At 36.0% G+C, this 23,906-nt stretch overlaps 1 protein-coding gene across 7 annotated transcripts in view; it reads left to right on the top strand.

The window, feature by feature from the left end:
- Positions 1–23,906, top strand: part of LIN54 (lin-54 DREAM MuvB core complex component) — a 71,411-nt gene that overhangs the window by 4,166 nt on the left and 43,339 nt on the right. For 4 of the 7 annotated variants that reach the window (XM_077882726.1, XM_077882725.1, XM_077882727.1 and 1 more), the window contains 3 exons: positions 8,329–9,044; positions 13,904–14,027; positions 20,834–20,976. In XM_077882726.1, coding sequence (XP_077738852.1) covers positions 8,361–9,044; positions 13,904–14,027; positions 20,834–20,976 — 951 coding nt within the window. In that variant the 5' untranslated portion in view covers positions 8,329–8,360. Of the gene's footprint in view, positions 1–8,328; positions 9,045–13,903; positions 14,028–20,833; positions 20,977–23,906 lie in introns of those variants that run through there. The other 3 variants (XM_077882729.1, XM_077882728.1, XM_077882730.1) reach the window with 1 other exon arrangement.

Genomic DNA, 23,906 nt, shown 5'->3' with positions numbered 1-23,906 from the left:
ATAGGGCATATCTCAATATCACTGCCTCAGGAAACTTTGAGTTTAGGAATGGTTGGGAGGTAAAGTTGGAAGGATGGGTTGAGTAGAGCTTTAATGCAGAAGGCCTTGAGAGTTAACAGAAAATTTTAAAGTAGGAGAATGATGGCCTCAGAGATGCACTCAAGGAAGAAGAAAATCCAGTTTTTTACGTAAAATGTGTTACTGGTTAGGAGAGAGGTAAAAGTACCATAGTATGTTCCAAACTTCAGAGATGTGGCAATTCTTGGTTGCAATGGGAAAGAGACATTGTGAAGGTGTAATCTGCATGGTATATGCCAGATTAACAGTTCTATGGATAGATGTCAAACATGACAAGAACCTAAGCCCTGTTGTTTGATAGAATATTGAAGTTAATTGAGATGGAGAAAGAGGAAAAGAATTTTCATTTGAGTTATAATTACCACATAACTATTTTCATAATAACGCTTCAAATAAACGGAGGCTTAGTGAGATTACTGCTTAGGGTTATGTGTTAAACAACTAGAATAGCTAACATTTGGAAATGGGTCTTTCTGATTTGAATCCCCATTTTTTGCCCACCATATTATTCTTAAGCATGAAAAAAAAATATATATATATATAGTCCCCCCCACATGGGGGAAAAATATTGTGGGTCCTTATATTGGCCTAAGTACTTTTTAAAAAATATTTAATTTTTAGGTGTACATAAATAATAAAAGATGTACATAAATATAGATTCCTATGTTTATTTGCTTTTTTGTAAGTATCAAACACAAGTAGATTACCCATAATGCCCTCCACAAAGTTGGGAAGCAATAAGTATTTGTTATTAAATGACTGATAAAAATCTTAACCAATTAAAAATTAAGAGAACCTTGTCAGTTTTAAGATGGAATGTAATTGCAAAGGATGTTGGTTAAAAATTAATTTTGAGTATTTAAAAACTTATTTGAGAAGGAGTTTCTCAGTTTGTGCCTTGTGAGTTTATTTGAAGTGTTGTGAAGTCTCAGAGCATTATATAAACCTATCTTACTCAAAAAGACAAACCAAAGTTATCTTAGTAAATAATGCTAGAATTTTAGATGCTATCCATTCTCCATAGTTAATTATTCATTCTTCGAGTTTGTATTGAGAGGTTATTATTTGGCAGCTCTGTTCAAGGCATTGGAGATAGGGGATCTAGTGATGAAGACAGACTAGTCCCAGTTCTTGTGGAGCTTGCATTTTAAAGAAGTAGGGGAGGAAGAATCAGACTATAAACAAAGATACTTTCTGATTGTGATAGATGCTATGATGGAAATACCAGTAGGGTAATGTGATAGAATACTTAGGATAGTGGAGATGAAAGTGGGGGTGCTATTTTAGGTAGATCTTAAAATGTAATACAATTGAGACAAATATAGAAATCATTAGATTTTCTGAAACAGTAAATCTTTAACATTCAGTAGACTTAAACCATTCAACCATGTTCAACTGTGAGGAGGAAAAGCTCAATGTATTGATCCAGAATCATTCTTTGCCTTTAGAACTTTGTTTTATGAACAAAAAATATTGGAGTCATGGGGAATATGTTGTATGTTCTGTCTTCTTTCCTACCATACCTTGACAAGTAACCCTTTGTAAAGATGAGATGGAGTAAAGCTCCTCAGTACTACTGGCTTGTGGGAATTCTCTCTTTTCTTGGAGTGGTCCTCAACATAGTGATGATGAGGTTGCATGTGCTAGTACATATCTTCCATTCCTAAGGGATAAAATTAGAGTGATGATTCATGTAGCTTCATGGCCAAACCCTTTCCTGCCATGCCCACAGCTCCTTTGAGAGTTTCTTTTAGCACAGGCCACCATGCCTTGCATGTGACCCTGATTGAAATGGATATAGATGTCTAATGGTAAAGCAGTTATCATAGTCTCAGTAGCTTTGAGGTATGCTGGCTCCAGAATTCTGCACAGCCTCACACTACATAGAGACTAGCCAAATTGATCAGACTTTTTCTTCTTAGAAGTTTGAACTTTACTCTTAGTTCAAGGGGGACTCTAGTACTGTAATTCCTACTCTTTTTTTAATGGGACAAATAAAAAGACATGTTATTCTGAATAGCAGGCTTCAAAATATATAAAGCAAAAAAAAAAAAAAAAAAGGAAGGCACACATGAGGAGAAATAGACAAATTCACCATCATATTTAGGGATTTTAACAGCCTTTCTCAGTAACTGATAGAAGAAGAAAAGGTAACAATATAGAAGATATGAACTGCACTATCAACCAACATGATGTAATTGACATTGGTAGAATACTACCCTCAGCAACTATAGAATACATATTCTTTTCAGGTGCCTATGCAGTGTTCACCAAGATAGACCATATACTAAGCCGTGAAACAAGTCTCTAATTTCAAATGATGGAAATGTAGAGTATTACATTCTTTGGCAATAATAGGAGTAAATGGGAAATCAATAATAAGATAGAAAATCCCCAAATAGCATACTTCTTAATTTTTCCATTTATCAAAAACAAAATCACAAGGAATATTAGAAAACATTTGAAATGAATGCCAAATTAAAAATAGAATGAAATTATGGGATCCCTTGGTGGCGCAGCGGTTTGGCGCCTGCCTTTGGCCCAGGGCGCGATCCTGGAGACCCGGGATCGAATCCCACGTCGGTCTCCCGGTGCATGGAGCCTGCTTCTCCCTCTGCCTGTGTCTCTGCCTCTCTCTCTCTCTCTTTCTCTCTCTCTGTGTGACTATCATAAAAAAAAAAAAAAAAAGAATGAAATTAGTAGAATGCAGCTAGAAGTTTGGGAAAATTTTTTAATATTAAGTGTTTATTTTAGGAAAGAAGAAAGATTTAAAATCATTGATCTTAACTGAGGGCTTTAGGGCAGCCCCGGTGGCTCAGCGGTTTACCGCCTGCCTTCAGCCCAGGGCGTGATCCTAGAGACCCAGGATCAAGTCCCACGTCAGGCTCCCTGAATGGAGCCTGCTTCTCCCTCTGCCTGTGTCTCTGCATCTCTTTCTCTCTCTCCGCCTCTCTCTCTCTCTCTCTCTCTCTCTCTCTGTCATGAATGAATAAATAAAATCTTAAAAAATAAAATAAAATAAAATAAACTGAGGGCATTAGACATACTTTTTTTCTGGGAAGAGCCAGATAGCAAATATTTTATACTTTGGAGGCATGTGAATCTGGTATATATATATATATATATATATATATATATATATATATATATATATATATATTTGTATATACTTTTTTTTTCTCAGCTATTTAGAAATGTAAAAACCATTCTTGGCTGGAGAGCAGTAAACAGATTCTGGGCCTGAGTTGGTCTGTGGAGTATAGTTTTCTGAACCTTGATCTATGCCTCCATCTTAAACTTCTAGAAGAACAAATGAAACTTAAAGCAGAAGGAGGGAGATAAAGATAAGAGTCAATTAAATAAGAAATGGACAAAGAATTGAGAAAATCAGTGAAGGCAAAGTGATTCTTTGAAAAGATCAATAAAATTGATAAATCTCCAGCCAGACTGATGAAAAAAAAGAGAAAACAAATGACCAAAGTGAGGAATGAGAAGTTGACATTTTTACAGACAATAAAATAAAACAATATTATGTATACCTTAATGCTAATACATTTGGTAACTTAGAGGAAATAAACAAATTCCTTGAAGGACACAAACTATCAAATATCAGAGGTCACAGTATAACCGGAACATCTCTATATCTATTGAAGAAACTGAAGTTATAGTTAAAAGCAAGAAAGCTTTATGTCTAGATGGCTTCATTGGTGAATCCCAACAAACATTTCAGGAAGAAATAGTAACAATTCTATGGGAACTTTTCCTGAAAGTTGAAGAAGAGGCAACATGCCTCAGAACATTTTATTAGGCTAGGATTATCCCCAGACAGTCACTATAAGAAAAGAAAAAACACGAAAAACTACACACCAATATCCTTCATGAATGTAGACAAAAATGCCTAACAAAATATTAGGAAATAGAATTCAGTAATATATGCAAAGTATAATACATCATGACTGAGTAGGGCTTATTTCAGGAGTGGAAGATTGGCTTAATAATAATAAAAAAAAAATCAGTTAATTAAAAGGCCGAAAGAGAAAAGCTGTGTGATTATCCCAATAGTGTAAAAAAAGCATGTGAGAGAGATACCCATTTATGATTGGGGGGAAAACCACACCCAATTCTGTAAACTAGAATATATAGTAAACTTCCCCAACCTGGTAAAGGGAATTTATGAAAAATCCACAGTTAACAAGTAAGTTTGGGAACAAGGCAAAGGTGTCTGCTCTTATTACTTTTATTCAACATTTTACTGGAGGTCTTAGCCAGTGTAGTAAGGCAAGGAAAAGAAATAAAAGACATGCCAAGTGGAAGGAAAGAAATACAGACGTTATGTTCAGACAATGTGGATTGTATTTGTAAAAAATCTTAAGGAATGTACTTCACAAAACCACTAAAATAAGTGAGTTTACCCAAGTTGTAGACTACATGGACAATACAAAAAAAAAAGTTGTGTTTGTATATAATAGCAGCAGACAATAGGAAATGGGGAAAAAAGACCATTTGCAATGGATCAAAAAGCATGAAACACTTAGGGATAAATTTATGTGCAAGACCTTTACACTTAAATTACAAAACATTGCTGAGGTAAATAAGTAGAGAAATATATGGTTGGGAGATATTTTCCAGTGGTCTTTTCAAGTGAGGCAGTGAGTGTCCTTTTAAATAACCATTCCTAGGATGTTTGTGTAGTATACAGCCTTGAATGATAGATATAGTGATTCCTAGGGCAGATTTGCTTGTTGTGCAGTATAATAAAGATAATATCTTCCTGTGGACAAAAGGGCAGGTATGCTTCGGCCCATTATAAATGAATCAGGTACTCTGAGCTCAGGGTTATTATTAGTTGTGATACAAACCCTGTGCCTGCACATCATCTACTTGGGCCTCTCCATTCACCCTGTGGGACTTGCCAGCAACTGGAAGAACTCATACACACACGATGCTCATGTTCCTATGTCTGTTCCTAGGACAACTGTAGTCTGCCAATATCTGTGAAATGGTAACAGGGTACTTTGTTAGTTTGCAAAGAGAGTCTAAAATCTCAGATCCCTCACAGTTCTTGGCAGTTTTGACCATGAAAATGGAGTGTTGACAGAGACCTAGCTTTCTGAAAGAGGAGGATGATAGCCTGGTGGGTTAGGTTAGGGGATATGAAAAGACTATGGCATTTGGTAGTGAATGCTCTCACTCAAGTGGTAGGCAAGGGTGGCAGGGGCAAGGGGAAAAAGTCTTCCAGTATTCTACCTCTTAATGTATATTTAGGGGCTGAATTGAGAGCCCAAACAGTGCTTTGGTTGTTGTACACTCAACTCTGTAGCTCCAGCTGAAAAGCAGTGTGGCTGTAGCCACCGGGTTAAGGAATCCCCAAAGCTGAGATAATGGTGTCAGAAATAGGACACCAGAAATGGTGTCATGGGATATAGAATTTTGGGTGTATTAGAAGTTTGTTTAGTTGAGTTGTAACTGTGAGTACTTGAAACTGAAAGTAAATGCACTGCCAGGCCACTATCTCCTGTGACTTGACTTCTCCCTCATCCTGCATCTTCAGATGCTTTAAGAAGAAAGATTAATAAAGCTTGGGCAAAGATCTGCTGGTCCTTAGTGGGGGACTAAAGGCCATATCCACATGTCCAAATATGCTGGGGGAACTTCAGGGAGAGCAGGGAGTCAAACTTCTATGGTTGTGTTGGGTACTGGTACCCAAGTCGTCATCCTGCCTTGTTCTGTGGGGGATAGAGTGTGTTAGAAGCAACTGATGGGGCTTGGACAATGTTTGCAGTAGGGAAAGGAAGCTAGTACGGCATTGTGGGTCAGGCCCTTTGTTGTTATATACTGTTTCTATTGCTGCAAGTATAATTGGTGTTGATGTTTTTGCATGCCTATTTTAAATTCCCATAAATATCAGAGGAGATTCGGATCAGAAAGAGCTGCATGTAGAGAAGTGCTAGTACTTCGGGGTCTCAAAACACCAATGATTCCTTTTAGCTACAAGTTATTGTGACTGGTGATTTTATTTTATTTTTTTAAAAGATTTTATTTATTTATTCATGATAGTCACACAGAGAGAGACAGAGAGGCAGAGACACAGGCAGAGGGAGAAGCAGGCTCCATGCAGGGAGCCCGATGTGGGATTCGATCCCGGGTCTCCAGGATCACGCCCCGGGCCAAAGGCAGGCGCCAAACTGCTGCGCCACCCAGGGATCCCGACTGGTGATTTTATAGTGTATATAAAGAATTTCTCCAACTCAGTAAGAAGACAAAAAAGCCAGTATTGTTTTAAGGAGGAAAAAGATTTTAACAGTCTTTTCGAAAGAAGATACACAAATACACTATGTATGTGAAAAGATGCTCAGCACTGTTAGTCATCTGGGCATTCCAAGTGAAAACCACATGAGATATCACTTTACACCCAGTAGAATGGCTGACAATACCAATTGTTCATGAGGATGTGGAGCAGGTGAAACTCTGGCACTTTGCTGGTGGGTGTATACAGTGTTGGGAAATAGTTTGGCAATTTCATGGAAGGTTAAAAGTAAATTTACCTTATAACCCAGCAAGTCCACTTCTTGGTATTTATTCAAAAGATATGAGAATATGTACCCATAACAAACTTGAACTTGAATGTTCATGGCAGTGTTATTTATAAGAGTCTCATACTGGAAGTAATTCAGATGTCCAGTCATGGGTGAATGGATGAACAAATCATGGCAAATTTATATGATGGAATATTACTCAGCAATAAAAAGGAACAGAACTCCTAGTAAGTGAAGAAATAAAGATAAATCTCAATGCTCAGGGAAAAGGTTAAAATTATATAATTCCTTTATGTCATGAGTATATAATAAATGATTTCATTTATGCGAAGTTCTAGAATGGGCGAAAAGTTAAAACCATAGTGATAGAGCAGATCAGTGGTTATGTGTGGTGGAATTCTTAGGGTAGGGGATTGACTGTAAAGGAGTAGACTTGTTTTTTCTTTGTTTAAAAATACCAGTGTAAAAATTTAAGGCAATGCAATTTTGTGATTGAAATTGTGAACTTTGGTATTATAAAACATATTCTGGTTTTGAGTCTGGGCTCTGTCATTTATTGGTTATGTGACCTTGGGCAGATTATTTAACCTAAGTTTCTTCATCTGTAATATTGGAGTGGTGATGATACTATCTCAAAATTGTTGTGAGGATTGATTATGCCATCATAGGTATATAGCAAGCAATTGATAATGATTAATTTTGGCACTATTTATATTGGCCAGTGCTAATAATTGTAATTTGGTGCTCATGTCTTTTAATCTCAGAATGGGTATTGCAATTTTGTGTGTTAAAAAAAGGGAAAGGAAAAAGTTGCTGATTAGATTTCTGTGCATCTTTAGTGTTGTATGGGCAAATAACAGTATTATTTAGTCATGAACACGATGTACTGTCTTTAATATGTGAAGGTAATGGTACTGACTCCTTTATTGGAAGTTCTGTATAACCTTTAGCTGAAAGCATCACAACTCTGGCTTGTTCATAATTTGCATTATTATTATTACTACCACTTTTTTTGTGATGACTTTTACACCTTTTAAATTGTTTCCTTTTTGACATTTTATATGGCTAAGGATAATTTGAGAATCATTCCAAGTAAAGGTGGTTTTTTTTGGTCTGAAGTTAATTGATCAGACTTGAGCCAAGTAAGTCATTTAATCTGCACTTGCTGAGATGGATTACTCTACAATTCCTTTAACATTAATTTGAGTATTTAATGGATTTTTATAGATGGCAAACTATCCTCATCTTAGGACCTAGCTCCGTGGAGATTAGAAGATCTTTTCCAATATTTGTTTACATTTAAATCTTTGTGTGAATCAGCAGTTTTCAAGTCTATTAATAGGAAAAAAATAACTGGCAAGAAATAAGATGATCAGACATCTCAAAGACTAAAGAGTTTTTATGAGTGGGCATTGGAAAGGATTTTCCTGTAATTATGTGACTTACTGTTGCTTGAATGCAGTATACTTTTGGATTGAGATACGGCAAATGAGAATATTTGCTTCTAGTTTTGTGTCCCATTTGACTTATATTTCGATTCTTGAAGGCTGAGAATATGTTGAAGTGGTTTAAGCCAAATAGGTACCAGGAATATCCTTCATTCAATTATATATCAGTAATAAATGATTATTTTGTCACTTGCCCTTTTTTTGAATAATTTTATCTTCAATGTTTTGAAAACTAGTAATTTATTCATTTTCAACTTTTATTGCAGCGCCTGATCAACTTTCTAGCAGGAGAACGATCATGGAGGTGGTGCCAGCTGAGGTGAATAGTTTGCTTCCAGAGGAGATAATGGACACTGGTATAACTTTAGTGGATGATGATAGTATTGAGGCTGTTATTGTTTCATCCCCAATTCCCATGGAGACAGAACTGGAAGAAATTGTCAACATAAATTCTACTGGTGACTCTACAGCCACGCCCATTTCCACGGAACCAATCACAGTGTACAGTAACCACACTAACCAAGTTGCAGTGAATACCACAATTACTAAAGCAGATTCTAATACCACAGTGAAACCAGCTTTTCCAAGTGGCCTTCAGAAACTTGGTGCTCAGACTCCTGTGACTATATCAGCCAATCAGATTATTTTAAACAAAGTATCACAGACATCAGATCTTAAACTTGGCAATCAGACCCTTAAACCAGATGGACAGAAGTTAATTTTAACAACTTTGGGCAAGTCTGGTTCACCAATTGTTTTAGCACTACCCCATAGTCAACTACCCCAGGCTCAGAAAGTTACAACTCAGGCCCAGTCAGGAGATGCTAAATTACCACCGCAGCAAATTAAAGTAGTTACCATTGGAGGGAGGCCAGAGGTGAAACCTGTCATTGGTGTCTCAGCATTGACCCCAGGAAGTCAACTGATTAATACTACAACTCAGCCCTCTGTGTTACAGACCCAACAGTTAAAAACAGTACAGGTAAAAAAAAAAAAAAAAGGGGGCTTATTAATTCAAATGCATGTTAAAAATTAAATTGATTCACAGTTGTGTTTGTAGGGTGATTAAATGCATAGTTGTTACCGAATTCTTTTGAATGTTGCTTTTAGTAATTGTGTGGTTTCTTTTTTGTAAAGTTTGATATGTCTAATGCTTTGAAAATGTTTGCTAGAGAACTTAGAGCAAACCTAATTTTTGTTACATTCCAACTTAGTGTATTTATAGCTCTTTACTCATTTTTTAAATGCATTTTATTCTTAGTAGTAGTTTGATTGCAAGTATGCTCTGCTGGTATAAAGATACCAGAGTTACTGCTGGGCTGTCAAAAAATCATACAGACATAATTTTCTCAGTTAACAGATGGCCAAAGTCTAAGAAAACTTGCTGCTCTGAGAAATCCTTGGAGCCAGCAATAATACATACTAGCCCGTGTGTGCCACCTCTTTGCAGTTTACTATCCACTGCCATTACTCATGTGTGCAGTGTGGAAAAGGCAGTGTCACATTCTGGAAGGTAACATGTTGGCTTTCGAATTGAACCAACTGGATTTGAGTCACCTCTGTGCTACCCTAGCACCTGTGGAACTTCGGATTGATTACTTGTATTTTCTCTGAGTCTTTTACTTTAGCTGAAAGATGGCTATTTGGCCATGATGAAATACATAGTAAAAGCTAATACTTGATGTAATTCTCAAAACTTTCTGGATCCTTCAAAATGGTGCCTATTATTAGTATGAATAGGATCCTAAGATAGAAGGTTAAAGGAATATATATTAAATGGTTCCCAGTTTTTCATGCTCAACGAGGCCTTTTTAGGTCACCACTGCTCTTAAAATAAAATGATCCGTGTACGATCAGGAAACACAAATGCATTCCCTGCTTGAAAGATTCACCTTTCAGAACAAAAGGAGCATGCATAACTTAGAGAACTGATGCAAGTATATAATGAAATAGGAAGATACAGAGAACTATCCACACTCAGCTGATATTAGAAATAATGATGTTTTAGTTGTTATGTTGGCAAAATAATTAGAAACATTTTTCATGGGATTTTTTTTTTTTTTTTTTTTAGATTTTGTTTTTTGTTTTTTGTTTTTTTAGATTTTGTTTTTAAGTAATGTCTATACCCAACATGGGGCTTGAACTCACAAGCCTGAGATCAAGAGTTGCACCCTCTTCCAACTGAGCCCAGCCAGGTGCCCCCTCATGGTCTTTTTACTTAAGCACATTGTATGGTTTCTCAAATCTTCTAATTTGCCCATGTCCCTCCTACCACTATTAAATATTTAGTGCTCTTTTCTTTCTTTTTTTTTTTTTTTAGGATGTTATTTATTTATTTGAGAGAGAGAGTGCGCGTGTGCATGAGCAAGGGGGAGGGGCAGAAGGAGAGGGAGAAGCAGAAGCAGACTCTCTGCTGAGCCGGGAGCCCAAAGTGGGGCCAGGACCCTGAGATCATGAACTGAGCCAAAGACAGATGCTTAACTGACAGCCACCCAGGCACCTCTCTTTCTTGTTAATTATCATGTCTCACTTATTTCTGACTTCCTTTTACTTCTTTTGATGAAAATCTCTTGAATGAGATATACTATCACCATCAAGCATTTTGTCCTCAATTGTTTTTTAAATCAGTTTTGAAACTTGTTTTTAGTAGTTTACCAAAGTTGATCTGGCTTTGGGGATGAGGATCATGACCACATTCACAATAAATTGATAATGAAAACCAGAATGTCATTTTTTTTTTTCATTTACTAGAGCAATATATACTATTTCATGACCAGTTTACTTGTATCCACAAGTTTTCTACTATAATCCCCTAAGTGCTGACAGTGAAAGCAAACACTGGGGTCTAATTCCTATAACTTCTTTAATTATTGTTACTTTTATAAAATCTGATTCTATTTATTAAAAAAGAACTTCTATTTATTTTTTAAATTAAATTAATTTATTTATCTGAGAGAGAGAAAGCACGAGTGGGGAGAGAGAGAAGCAGGGAGTCCCATGTGGGGCTCAATCCCAGGACCCTGGGATCATGACCTGAGCTGAAGGCAGATGCTTAAATGACTGAACTACCCAGGAACCTCAAAAAAAAACTTTTACTTTAGGCTAACAAAAACAAAAGACACCCCATTTATAATACTGTTCCCCTTGTCCAGTTTTTAGGCAACTCAAATCTTTCAAACTCAGAAGTAACCTACAAAGCTCTAAAGCATAGAAAAAAAACAAGAAGCTACACATTTATGTTTCCTCTTTAGGCACCAGAATATTTGGTTTAGTATTATACGGTGTATATGATTCTCTGGTTTTTTTCCCTAGACAATCCTCAGCGTTGTCTTAAGTTTAATCAGAGTATTGAAACTGTTAGGGTATGGACAGCAGGTAAGGGTGGAAGAAGGAGACCCATCTTGAAAAATGAAGGAAAGAGGTGACAGTTGAGGCCAGAGGCAGTAACAAAGAGGTATAGTTATACTTAATTACAGATATATAAACAGTTTCCCATGTTTTGTATGCATAGTATATAAGAGTAATTAATAACTAACCCTCTGGAACAACATAACTCCTTATTAGTTCCTGAATCAATACAATACAGTGCCAATAATTACCTGCATGTATTATTTGATCATATATTTGGCTATCTTATTTGTGAATTTCCTTTTTTGATCCATTTTTGTCTTTATCTGCTGATTACATAAATTTGTTAAAAGTGGCAATTTATGCTTTGTTTTATTTGATAAAGTAATTTCATTCTAGAGTAGCTTAGAATTTAATAATGCCAAAAGTATGGTTCTTTGAAGGAACTATAAATTGTTATTTTCAGCATTATGCCACTAAAGAAACATAACCACAAGGGCAAATTGGAATTATTTAAATGAATAATTAATGTGCTTTTGGTTGTATTGTTTACATTTTTTTCCTGATTGGTAAGTATTCATATAGTCATATGATTGTGAAAATCAATTAAAAATACGGAAGTACTCTATGCTCCTAATCTTTATAGTTAAGAATATTAAAAATATATATATTTATTACAAGATACGGGTTTCTAAGAACATCAATACTTTTACCTTTTGAGATTATTTAGCAGTAAGTCAATAGATAATATATTCTGACATTTTAGAATTTTCGACTTGTAAACACAGTTGGGAAATATATTGCCTTTATGTCTCCCATATTGCCTCAATTTTTTGAAGAATAGCCATGCATTTATTTGGGTATGTCAGTTTTGGAAGCTGAGTAATTATTTTAGTATAGTAATGGATCTCCTTGTTTTTTTAAAAAGTGATTTGTGGGCAGCCCGGGTGGCTCAGCAGTTTAGCTCCACCACCAGTCCAGGGCATGATCCTGGGGACCCGGGATCGAGTCCCGAGTCAGGCTCCCTGCATGGAGCCTGCTTCTCCCCCGCCTGTGTCTCTGCCTCTCTCTCTCTCTGTGTCTCTATGAATAAATAAATAAAATATTTTTTAAAAATGTGATTTGTAATTTCACTTATATTTTGATTTGTTAGTCACATGTTCTGAATGTAAGAAAGTAATATATTCTAAGTGTTAAGTAATGTGTTATTTAGTAATATAATTTGAGCACAAAGCCGATACTTAACGTAGTTCTGTGATCCATTGCAGCTTCTAGTATATTTCTGCCATTCAAATTGACCATGTTTATTCATTTAAGTCATTATTTCCAATATTAGCACTTCAGGGCCTCAAGTTTTATATCTGACAAAAAATAAGATTAATATTTAATGTCTTCCCTATGATAACTAAGTTTTTGCTTCTTTTAGAAGAAGCTATATCTTTGCATACGTTGATAATTTCAGTATTAAAACATTGTAATTCTGCCCTCCTTGACTTTTTTTTTTTAATTTTATCCATTTATTCATGAGAGACACAAAGTGAGAGAGGCAGAGACATAGGCAGAGGGAGAATCAGACTCTTTGCAGGGAGCTCAATGTGGGACTCGATCCCAGGACCCCAGGATCACACCCTGAGCTGAAGGTAGACACTCAACCGCTGAGCCACTCAGGTGTCCCATACCCTCCATGACTTGTGCAGAATTTTAGTTCAGGTCAACAGCATGCCAATATAATTTAAGATCAGGGATGAATATAGACCCTACCTTCAAAGAATTGATAGTCTAGTAAAACGTATTTTAGGAAATAACATTTATAGCAGCTTTGCCTTTAGAATAGTCTTTGTTTTGCCAAACTTGTCTCTCTTTATCGTAGGGCATTAACTTGTTCAGTTCTTTGTGTATCTAACCCTGATATATATATATACACACCCACACATATATGTATGTGTGTATATATATGTGTATATATATATATATAGAGAGAGAGAGAGTGCTAAAGATCTAATCAATAAGCCTGTTTTTACTGTGTATTTATATTTTGCTTCCAGGGGACAGTGTAATTACATTTATAGGTGGCTTCATGTTTTGCATTATGCTTTCGTAACTGACTCTATATTTCTATTATTGGATAATTTGTTATTTTGTGAAAAAACATTGTTGTGTCATAGTGTTTTAGTATTGTTTATTATTAAATAAGTATTATTAAACATTTTTAAATACTCATTTGGTTTTCATCATATGCATATTATTCTACAGACTAAAATAAAGATTTACAATAAAATGCAAAGGTATTGCTATATATTGGCTCAAGATGGGACCGTATTAGTATTTTGATGAATGGCTGCATTTTAGATGTTTTTAACATGAATATTCAGATATATTCTGTTAAATTAGCTGGTTCCATATGTATTTCTATATATCAATCTTCTGTTTAATTTTGATTGAATAGGTGTTTTACAGAAACAGATCATCTTCATAGTTATTTATATATTTCAGATTGCTAAGAAGCCTCGAACACCAACCTCTGGTCCAGTAATCACGAAGCTGATCTTTGCAAAACCAATTAATAGTAAAGCAGTTACAGGACAGACAACTCAAGTATCACCACCAGTCATTGCAGGTTATATTTCTTTATAGTTTATTAAGCTATATGTTTACCTTCTATTTAGGTTTAAAAAAGGCTATTCTGCCGTCTTGAAGTGTTTTAGTGCGACAAGTAGGGTTATTATTATAAACCAAACTAGTTAATAAGAAATGTGACACTTATTAAATGTGTGCTTTGAGCAAAATGCCTTATCTCAAAATTAGTCCATTAGTTTCGTCGTCTTGGGTTTTGTTTTTTGTGTTTTTTTTGTTTGTTTTTTTAACCATGAAATTAGCAAAGTCTTAAACTCCAATAATACTAGCTAACATTTATCTAGTGTTTACCAGGTACCTTGCACTATTCTTAGCTTTTTACATATGGTGACTTAAATAGTCTCTGGGCAATCCTGTGATGTAGGTACTAATAGCAGTCCCATTTTGCCAGTGTGGAAATGAAGGCTACTCAGCTAGTAAATGGTCAAACTGGGGTTTGAACCCAGGCAGTTTGTCTCTAGAGCACATGTAGTTAAGTTTAATAGTTTTAAATTAATACACAGAAGAGTATAGTATTTCATGGTTTCTGTTTGAATTTTTGGTTTCAGTGTGTTAATATGCTTTATATACAGTTTTCTATGAACAGAAAATTGTTACAATGGTAGTAATTACTTAAGTGATAACAGAATTTAACAGAATTTTAGGTGTATTTACCAGCAAGTTCCTTAGTGAGATCCAGTTCTCTATTATTATATACTTTAAAATTTGTCATCACCAGTAAGTGGAACACTTAAAATCTTGACTTTGAGTATTTCATTCTCTTCAGTTTATCTGCCTTTATATCCTCAATCTAGGAGTTCTTTGACTTTGAAATCTATGATCCATTAACCTTTCTGTTTTCTCATTAATAATCACCTGCTTCCTGTCTTCAGATTCTTCCTTAATCAACATGGAATCCGTGACCCATAATTGCCACTCCTGTGCAAATACCCTTCTTATTTTTTTTTCCCTTTCTCCTTCTATAATAGCTTAGCTTACATCCAACTCTCTTCTTACTCCTTGCCTGGAAGGCAGCTCAGTACTTCTAGAGACAGACAGCCATGGAGACTTGTCTTTAATTCAGAGCTATACTAACATGACTCAGAGCTATACTAACATGACTCTTCACCGGTTAGGAGCTCATTTCTAATTTCCATTGTGTTAAGGGCTTATGGAAGTACCTCTGGGTGGTAGACTTGTCTAGAGACTTTTAAATGCTAATTACCCATTCCTAGAATGTATATTCTTGATGAGGGTACTTCAGATGTTAACTAACCATGGAGGAGAATGGGAAGGGGTATGTGTTAAAACCACCTACTGTTTTTGATCAATTTACAGTGTAACAGTAGACAGCTCTGAAGGCAGTGGCAGTGATCTGTCATTTTCCTGAGGTTCTGAATTGTATATAGGGAGGCTTCTCATTTTAGCAAGTGAAAGGGGTCATAGAAAGATTGTAATTTGAGAATAGTGTTTGGTGATGAAATTTCTCTTTTGGCCTTCAGCAGAGATTTATAATGTTTATAGGAGGCTGGTGCCTTGATGCTGTCATGGGAGGCAGGTATAACCCCGGAAGAAAGACTGGAACAGGTTTGGATTTGGAGCTGGTTGAGGAATTGGGCTTCAGTTGGCCAAAAGTAAGGAAGGTTTTGGATATATTTATGAAAAAGGGACCCCTTCCAGTCCTCTGGAAGGTTTTGGTGGAGAGGGTTAACTAAGAAGAATGTCTCAATGCAGTATTTTTTACTATTGAGTTTGAGAGAGTCCCTTAAATTTTTTAATTATGTGAGAAAATTATATATGCTAAATAGTTGTAGTGTTTGCGGAAATGTCTGAATGAATATTTGGTCAGTGCCAAGATTTCATGTTTTTTACATTTGACTATGATGATGCCATTGCTGGGTCTTTGGGTCATTTATATAATGTGTTTGCACACCTTTTTTTTTTTTTTTCATGGTAAATAGGAATTTTCTTGTAATCTTTGATCTAACTGAGAAGTGTTATTTTATTTTATTATTTTTTTTAATTTTTATTTATTTATGATAGTCATACAGAGAGAAGGAGAGAGAGGCAGAGACACAGGCAGAGGGAGAAGCAGGCTCCATGCACCAGGAGCCCGATGTGGGATTCGATCCCGGGTCTCCAGGATCGCGCCCTGGGCCAAAGGCAGGCGCTAAACCGCTGCGCCACCCAGGGATCCCCTGTTTGCACACCTTTTAATTATAGGCGGATTTATTGGCCCCACCAAAATACGTATATTTCTGTTAAATTTCATTAGAATTGTTGTCATTAAGTTCAGTTTGAGAGCTAATTTCTACTGTCAACTGGTTCATTATTTAAAAGGCTACTTTTAAATTCATATGAGCCAAATTTTAAACCACTGAAGTAGCTTTCCTGGTGAATTCTCTTAATCACAAGGAGACTCTATAATCTTTCTATTATAGCTATTGATTTTTCAAAGTACATTTAGATTTTTTTTTAATGACTTTTGGCCTTCTCATTGAAGATAGATACCTTTTTCTGTCTTGTAGTCAAGACAAACTTACGTTTATATATAAGTGATTTTTCTAAAATGCAGATCTGATCTGGACACACCCTTGCCTAAGATTTTCTTGGCTGTATACATTTCTTATGTATTTCTTGGCTTCAATCTGTCAGATTTGAATTCAAATATGAGTGCTTTCTTAACATTAACGACATTTTTGATCAAATTACATACCTTTTCATTTTCACCTATCAGTTCCATACTTATAATGATTTAATTTATCTTCTCTTAGGACATAGGATTTTGGCTTTATTCCTCTTACTTAAAATACCTTTCTTTGCTATACTCTTGTCCTAATCATCTCCCATGTATTCCCATAGAACTTAATTATATCTACTAAATTCTTAACTTTAATTAGACTTCTTTAAATTCCATATTGGGGGATCCCTGGGTGGCTCAGCGGTGCCTGCCTTTGGCCCAGGGCGCGATCCTGGGGTTCCGGGATCGAGTCCCACGTTGGGCTCCCGGCTTGGAGCCTGCTTCTCCCTCCTCCCGTGTCTCTGCCTCTCTCTCTCTCTCTATGTCTATCATGAATAAATAAATCTTTAAAAAAAATAAATTCCATATTGGTTTTTAATATTTCCATTGGTCACGCTGTATTATAATACTTGGTTTTCTTGTCTATTTCCCCTACTATATTTATAATTTTCTTTAGTGATAATTTTTTGCTTTGTTCTGTTATCTAATTTTTAAATTTTATTTAAAATAGAATAGTGATAAAATATACGTACATAAATTGTGTTAGAACATACATAGCATTTTAATCATTTTCCAAGTGGACTGTTCAGTGGCATTAAATATATTCACACTGTTATACCACCATCACCATCACTACTTTCTATCTCCAGAACTTTTTTCATCTTGCAAAAGATAATCTCTGTATTTATTAATCAATAACTGCCCATTCCTCCCCTCTCACCACCAACTCCTAACAGAGACTTTTTGTCTCTGTCAGTTTGATTACTCTGTATATCTCATATAGTGGAATCATGCAGTATATGTTCTTTTGTAATTGGCTTATTTTACTCAGCATAATGTCTTCATAGTTCATCTATGTTGTAGCATGTAAGAATTCCTTTTTTAGGCTGAATAATACTCCATTGTGTGTATGTACTACATTAGTGGTAGCTCTTTTCTTTTATCTTGTTTATCTCAATTTTTTCAGACTTGGCACAGTTTCTGGCACATAGATGTGTTCAGTGAATGTGTATTTTTTAATGAATGTGTATGTGCATGGAAGCAGTGTGGTGGTGTGGGAGGAACTATTGGTAAACATGGGTTTTAGTCCTGGCCCTTCTATCGATTTTGTCTGTGATCTTGGGCAAATAATTATTGGTTTTTCTTATTTCTATAAAATGTTGATACCAGACACTTCAGAAGGCTTGGCAGATGGTTAAATGAGATACAGAGGTGCTTGTTATTGGAGCTCCCGAGGTACAAGTTTGCTACAATGGAGCAAGCTTCATCAATATGAAAATATTCACTAATCTCTTACAGAATTAGTCCTCGTTTAGATAAGCTAACTCCCTGCTGCTCCCCAAACCCCATCTTTTTGGAGTATGTCTCTTGATTCTTGAGGAACAGCCAACAACAGAGTATAAATACCTTGCATATTGACTTCAAGGGGAAATTGTATAACTTGCATACTTTCTTGAATCTGTCTGCAGAGCTAAGGATAAGTAGGGATTTGGAAATTAGATAATCAGGAGGGATGCTATCTGGATGAAAAGCAAGCTCCTAAAAAAGAATAACTTGATTTTTAAAGAGGTGTAGAGAGTTCTTGGGAAAATTGATAAAATCCTGAAATATTTTGTCAGAGGTGATCTTCAATATGATCATGTTATGCCTATCAAACAGAATCTGTCATTGCGCTATCATAGAGATTTTTAGAAGAATCTTCTTTCCTCCAGACTTGATCCGATGAGTTAGTGTAGTTTTAATTATAAATTGGATTTTTGTTAAATATAAGCACAACTCCACAAAGGTGAAAGTTTTATGCTTAGTTTTGTTTATTTAAAATAAAATCTGTGTCCCTGTTTTATTTATTTATTTTTAAGGATTTTATTTGTTTATTTGAAAGAGAGACAGGGGAGCAAGAGAGGGAGAAGCAGCCTCCTTGCAGAACAGGGAGCCCAATGTGGGAATCGATTCCAGGACCCTGGGTTAGTGACCTGAGTTGAAGGCACATGCTTAACCAACTGAGAGCCAACCAGCGCCCCATTTTGTCCCTGTTTTAAATTAATTCATTTTTAAGTGACCTTTTTCTGGATTAGTTGTTTTTGGGAACTGAGGATCATCTATATTAACTGGTTCTGAAACTTTTTTCTGAATCTATGTTATGCTGAACAAATGAGAAATTATAGTAATAGCCATAAATGATGAGCATTTTATGGCACTGTGTTTTCATTGGTAATTTGTTGGGGCTTCAGATTTATCCCACAGGTATTCATTTTAGAAACTAGAGCCAGCAAACATTTTACTTCAGGCAGGTTCAACACTTTAAGGTGGCCTAAAAATATTTGATGTAGATTCATTTAGTTTATGTAGAATTGAGTTATTTAGTTATGTAATTCAGGTTAAAAAGAAGCAACTCTCAGCTGAAATTCATTAATGACTATATTTTGTCGTGAAATTGAAAATTTTGTACTTAAAATATTTTAAAAATTGATAAATGTCAGATAACCTTGTTTTTAAAAAAGAAACTGTATATACTGTGCTGTGGCACAGTTATCAGAAAAAAACAATCCAGAAGCTCTTAAGTGCTAGTTCTCTATTTTTGTCTAAAGAGGAAAGTCCTTTCTTTCTTCTCTTTTTCCCCCCTTTCATCTCTAGATATATCTATAAATTCAATCATAGCTTCTAAGAGGGGACTTTAGAGATAATGTAGTTATCTATCTTTTCTCTTTCTTAGGTGCTTCAATTCCCTCTTTAGCCAGTGGATTTGATTATACAGCATCTGCTTGGAACACCTTCAGTGACTGAAAATTCACTTGTGGTGAAACAGTCATTTCAACTGAAAATTTCTGTTAGAAGTTCTTTCCTATTGCTGAGCTCAAACTTCTGTTTCTGTGCATTAGTGCTGTGCATCTGATGTGCTACAGAGTGGCTCTAATCCTTCCACTGGACAGCCTGGATCAGGCAGGATAATCTTGACTTTCCTGCCATAATAAACAGTCTCTAAATCTCAGAAGTTTAAAAAATTTTACTTTTTGTTCATACTTGCTAAGATTATCTATAAGTCCATTGTGGATTAGAAAGGGGGCTCGTCTTATCCTGGTCTCTCAAAGACCCAGGCTGACAGTGGGATCATCGTCTCAGATGTGGCAGAGGAAAAGAGAGCTTTGGAAGGTTTTGCATAGGCAGTAAATGTTCTGGCCCAGAATGACACACATCACCTCTACTCATAATTCATCAGCTAGAACTTGTCACACGGCCCTAACCTAATTACAGTGCGTGGGGAGGTGGAGGTGGTGCAGTACTACCATGTGCCTAGAATGGGAGAGAACCAGAATACTAACAGTGGTCACACCCAGTCTTTTAAGAATTTGGAGATATGTCATGTCTTTGTATTCCTCTCTTGCGTAGGATAAATATTTCCAATGTTTCAACTTATTGTGATATGATTCCCATTTTCCTAAGCCATCCAGACACCCTATAGTTTTTCTGCATTTTTCCTGATGGGTATTGATTGTCCAGAAGGGAACACAGTATTCCTGCATTCCTGTTGGAATCTGGCCAGGAAGAATTTTTTCTTTTCCTTTTGGCAGTCTAAAACCAAGTAGTATTAAACCAAACAGTGTTCAAGTTAGTCTGATAACTTTGATAGATGTGGTTTTACATTATATCCTGGATGGTTTAAGTTCAGAGTAAGACAGTTGTAGTATATATAGTACAGAGGTTAAATTTCGAGACTTGGATTCAAGGCTCAATTTTCAGGAATTGCGTTACCCAGGGCATGTTGCATAGTTGTCCTGAGCCTATTTTCTGATAGAAGTTAACAGGTTTGAGCATGTGAGCAGAAGTGTTTCATGGATTTTACATAAAGTGGTGTTAGGATACTAAGTATTACTAAGAAGCATTGTTTTGTTTCCTTCTGACAGTTTCACATTAGTTATTAGGGACTCACTTGAATGTTTAAGTTCATACCTAGATACATATGAAGTAGTGAACATATATACTACAATCCTTATGAGTGTAGATCATCATCACATACATTTTTATATTATTATTGAAAAAAGTCAAACTGATGTGCTGCCTCTCATTTGCAGGTAGGGTTCTTTCACAGTCTACTCCTGGGACTCCATCAAAGACCATAACAATATCTGAAAGTGGTGTTATTGGATCAACTTTAAATTCTACAACACAGACACCAAATAAAATAGCCATCTCACCTTTGAAATCGCCAAATAAGGTAAAAAAAAAAAATTAGCCACAAATGCCAAGTGTTGTGGTTATGCCTTTATGTTCTTACTAGTCACTTTAGATGCTTCAGTTTTAATATATTCCCAAACAAGTAATAGGCATTCATCGAATACTAGATTTAGTAATCAAGGATATATGGCAGAAAAAAAACTTACTCTAAACACATAGTAAGCTAGTAATCATTTTGCATGCTAAGATGATTTCCATGGCCCGTATGAATGTGGATACAACAAAAATCTTTTGAATGAGGTACATGATGTGTTCAGTTCTTCAGTTAATATTTGCACAAAATTATTTTCTTTGGGAAGTCACATATGTAGTGACTATATGAATATAAAATGTTAAGTGTAACATTATAATTATTTTGATAAAATACTGTTTTCTGCTGAAACTGTCCTGGGTTTCATAGATATCCGAGCTTTTGCTGGGTAACAGAGTACCTAGACTACTAGAAATTGCTATCAGATGCTGGTAACCAGATCTTCAGAGTTTTTAGACTTAAGTACAGTTCAAAGCATTTGAAAGCTTTTCATAATTTGTTTTCATTGTAAGGTAGCAAAATACCTATCATTTTACTCTTAGGTCAAGTATGGAGTCTTAGCTCACTTTCCTAAAACATACAGATGTCATTATACCAGCATAACATTTTGAAAAGTTCTGTTTTAAAGGACATAATCAGGTGGAAAGCTAAGCATCACTTGTCTGTAAGATGCTGCCTTTGTGATTCTGGAAACTTACTACCCTTTATTCTGCCTTTTTACTGAATTTATTATTATTCATAAATAGAACAAACAATTGTTTTACATTTTTTTAAAGTATAACTGTTGGTTTCTGTTCTAATGAGACTTGAATACATTATATAAATATGTCTCTTACAGTTTGTTAAAATGAGATTCTTCCTGCAAAGTAATAGAAAATCATTATTTACTTAAATGGATTGACATCGATAGATATTTGGGTACTTCCCATATGCTGTGCGATGGGCACTGGGGATAAAAGTGTGAACAAGACAAGTTTTTCATTTCAATGGGGAAGTTAGACTTGAACATTCAGAATTGCCGTATAGAATCATTATGGTCACAAGTGGGTTGATGAGTTCTGCTGTGTGTCAGGGAGGTTTATACTGAGGCTGGTCTTGAAAGGTCTAAACCTTAAAGGTGTTTTGGGTCTTAGCTATAGGTGAGCAGAAGAAGCTTTCTGGATTGAGGTAATACTTTACACAAAAGTGGAAAAGTGTATGTCCTTCGAGGCAACTACATTGCTTTAGTAGTGTAAGAGCTGAGGACACTGAGGTCAAATGGAAGGTTTTATTCTCTTGAGGGGAGTTCCCATTGTATTGCATTGTTTCTGAAGACTTTCTATGGCTTTCCATTGCTTCTAGAGCAGTGGTTTCCTTGTTTGCACGTTGGGATCACTTGAGAATGCCTGGTGCCTATCCCCAGAGACTGTTTTAATTGATCTGGAATTTGGCCTGGTATCAAGATTTTTAAAAGCTCTTTAAGTGATTTTAATGGGTATCCTGGATTGAAAACCACTACTCTAGGATAATATGAGATTTGCATTTAAAAAAAAAGATGATTCTTGTGGCGTTATGAAAGATAGTTTAGAGGAAAGTAAGTCTGAATTCTGGTAGAGACCAGTTAGGTTAGTGATTCTCAACCTTGGCTGAACTTTTGAAGTACCCTGGGACCCCTGGAAAACACTAATGTCTGGGTCCTACCCTGACTCTATTTGAATGAAGATCTCTAAGGCTGGGGTCTAGGTATTTTAATATTTTTAATTCTAAAGTGTGGGTCAAGGTAGAGAATCACTAAGTTAGATTATTATAGTACTTTATGTTTGAGCTAGGCTGGTAGCTAAGGGGCTTGGGAAGAAGAGATAGGTAAAGGAACTTTAAGACTTAAGACTGGACGTCAGGGTCTTAAGGAGAGGAAGAATCTAGGATGACTCCTAGATTCCTGACTTGAGTAACAGTGTAGTTGGTGGCACTGTGAAGTAGTATGACTGGAAATGGGCTGTACCTGATGACCTACAAATAGGAACTAGCTTTGTTTTTCTCTCATCCTCCATTTTAGCCATGATATCTTGGATCTTCCTTCCGTACTTCTTGACAAGAAGGTATTTTTTACTGTAAGAACAAGCCTCAGTTTGGTGATAATCACAAGTATGAAAAGTCTAGTCAAAACGTTAAACCTAGTTAAAAGCTTCTCTCTTCAACTCAGACCTAATCATGGTTCAGGGACCATGTTTGTAGTGGAGAAAAGGAGTATAATCCGGTTCTTCCCTCTTCTACCTTTCCCTTCTTTCTGCTTTTGGCTTCTGATTGGAAGGAAGATTAGAAGGAAAGAACAAAGTTTTAAATGACTAGGATGATTGTAATCTAGATGCCAGTGTCACAGGTGTCCAAGTATGGACTTTTACAATTGTATGTTTAGGAAAGTTTTTGGAGACCCCTGTGGATATGTCTGCATTGCCCAGTTCTCTGTCAGGAGTGTGGTACACACTCAGGCTATCTTTGGCAGTTTTCTCCTGGCTCACTCTTGCCTCCTGTAGTCTGCCCCACAGCCTGTTACTGTACTGTACTGTACCCATACAGCAGGGTACGTGTCTTTGGCTCATCAAGATGCTTTAGCCCTTCACAGCATCTGTTTGGCTAATAGGAAACCTATAGAACCCAATGGTAGAAGTGCAGCTTGACTAACTGCTATCCTCCATGTTCTTGCTCTGCCATTTTGACAGCTTCATCCAACCTCTTGCTGTCAGAATTCTCCAGGCCGGAACCAGTTTCTTTGTTCACATATGTCCTGAACTCCTGGGGGTATGTGTCAGGTTCTCCCAAGAACTCTCTTACTGCATTCATTTTTGGTGTGGTTAGACCAAGAGCTTTAAGAGTTTATCTCTCTCCCTCTCTCTTTCTCT

The sequence above is a fragment of the Canis aureus genome, chromosome 33, assembly GCF_053574225.1.
Source record: "Canis aureus isolate CA01 chromosome 33, VMU_Caureus_v.1.0, whole genome shotgun sequence".
NCBI classification, from domain to species: domain Eukaryota; kingdom Metazoa; phylum Chordata; class Mammalia; order Carnivora; family Canidae; genus Canis; species Canis aureus.
This window is presented reverse-complemented; position numbering and strand designations above follow the sequence as displayed.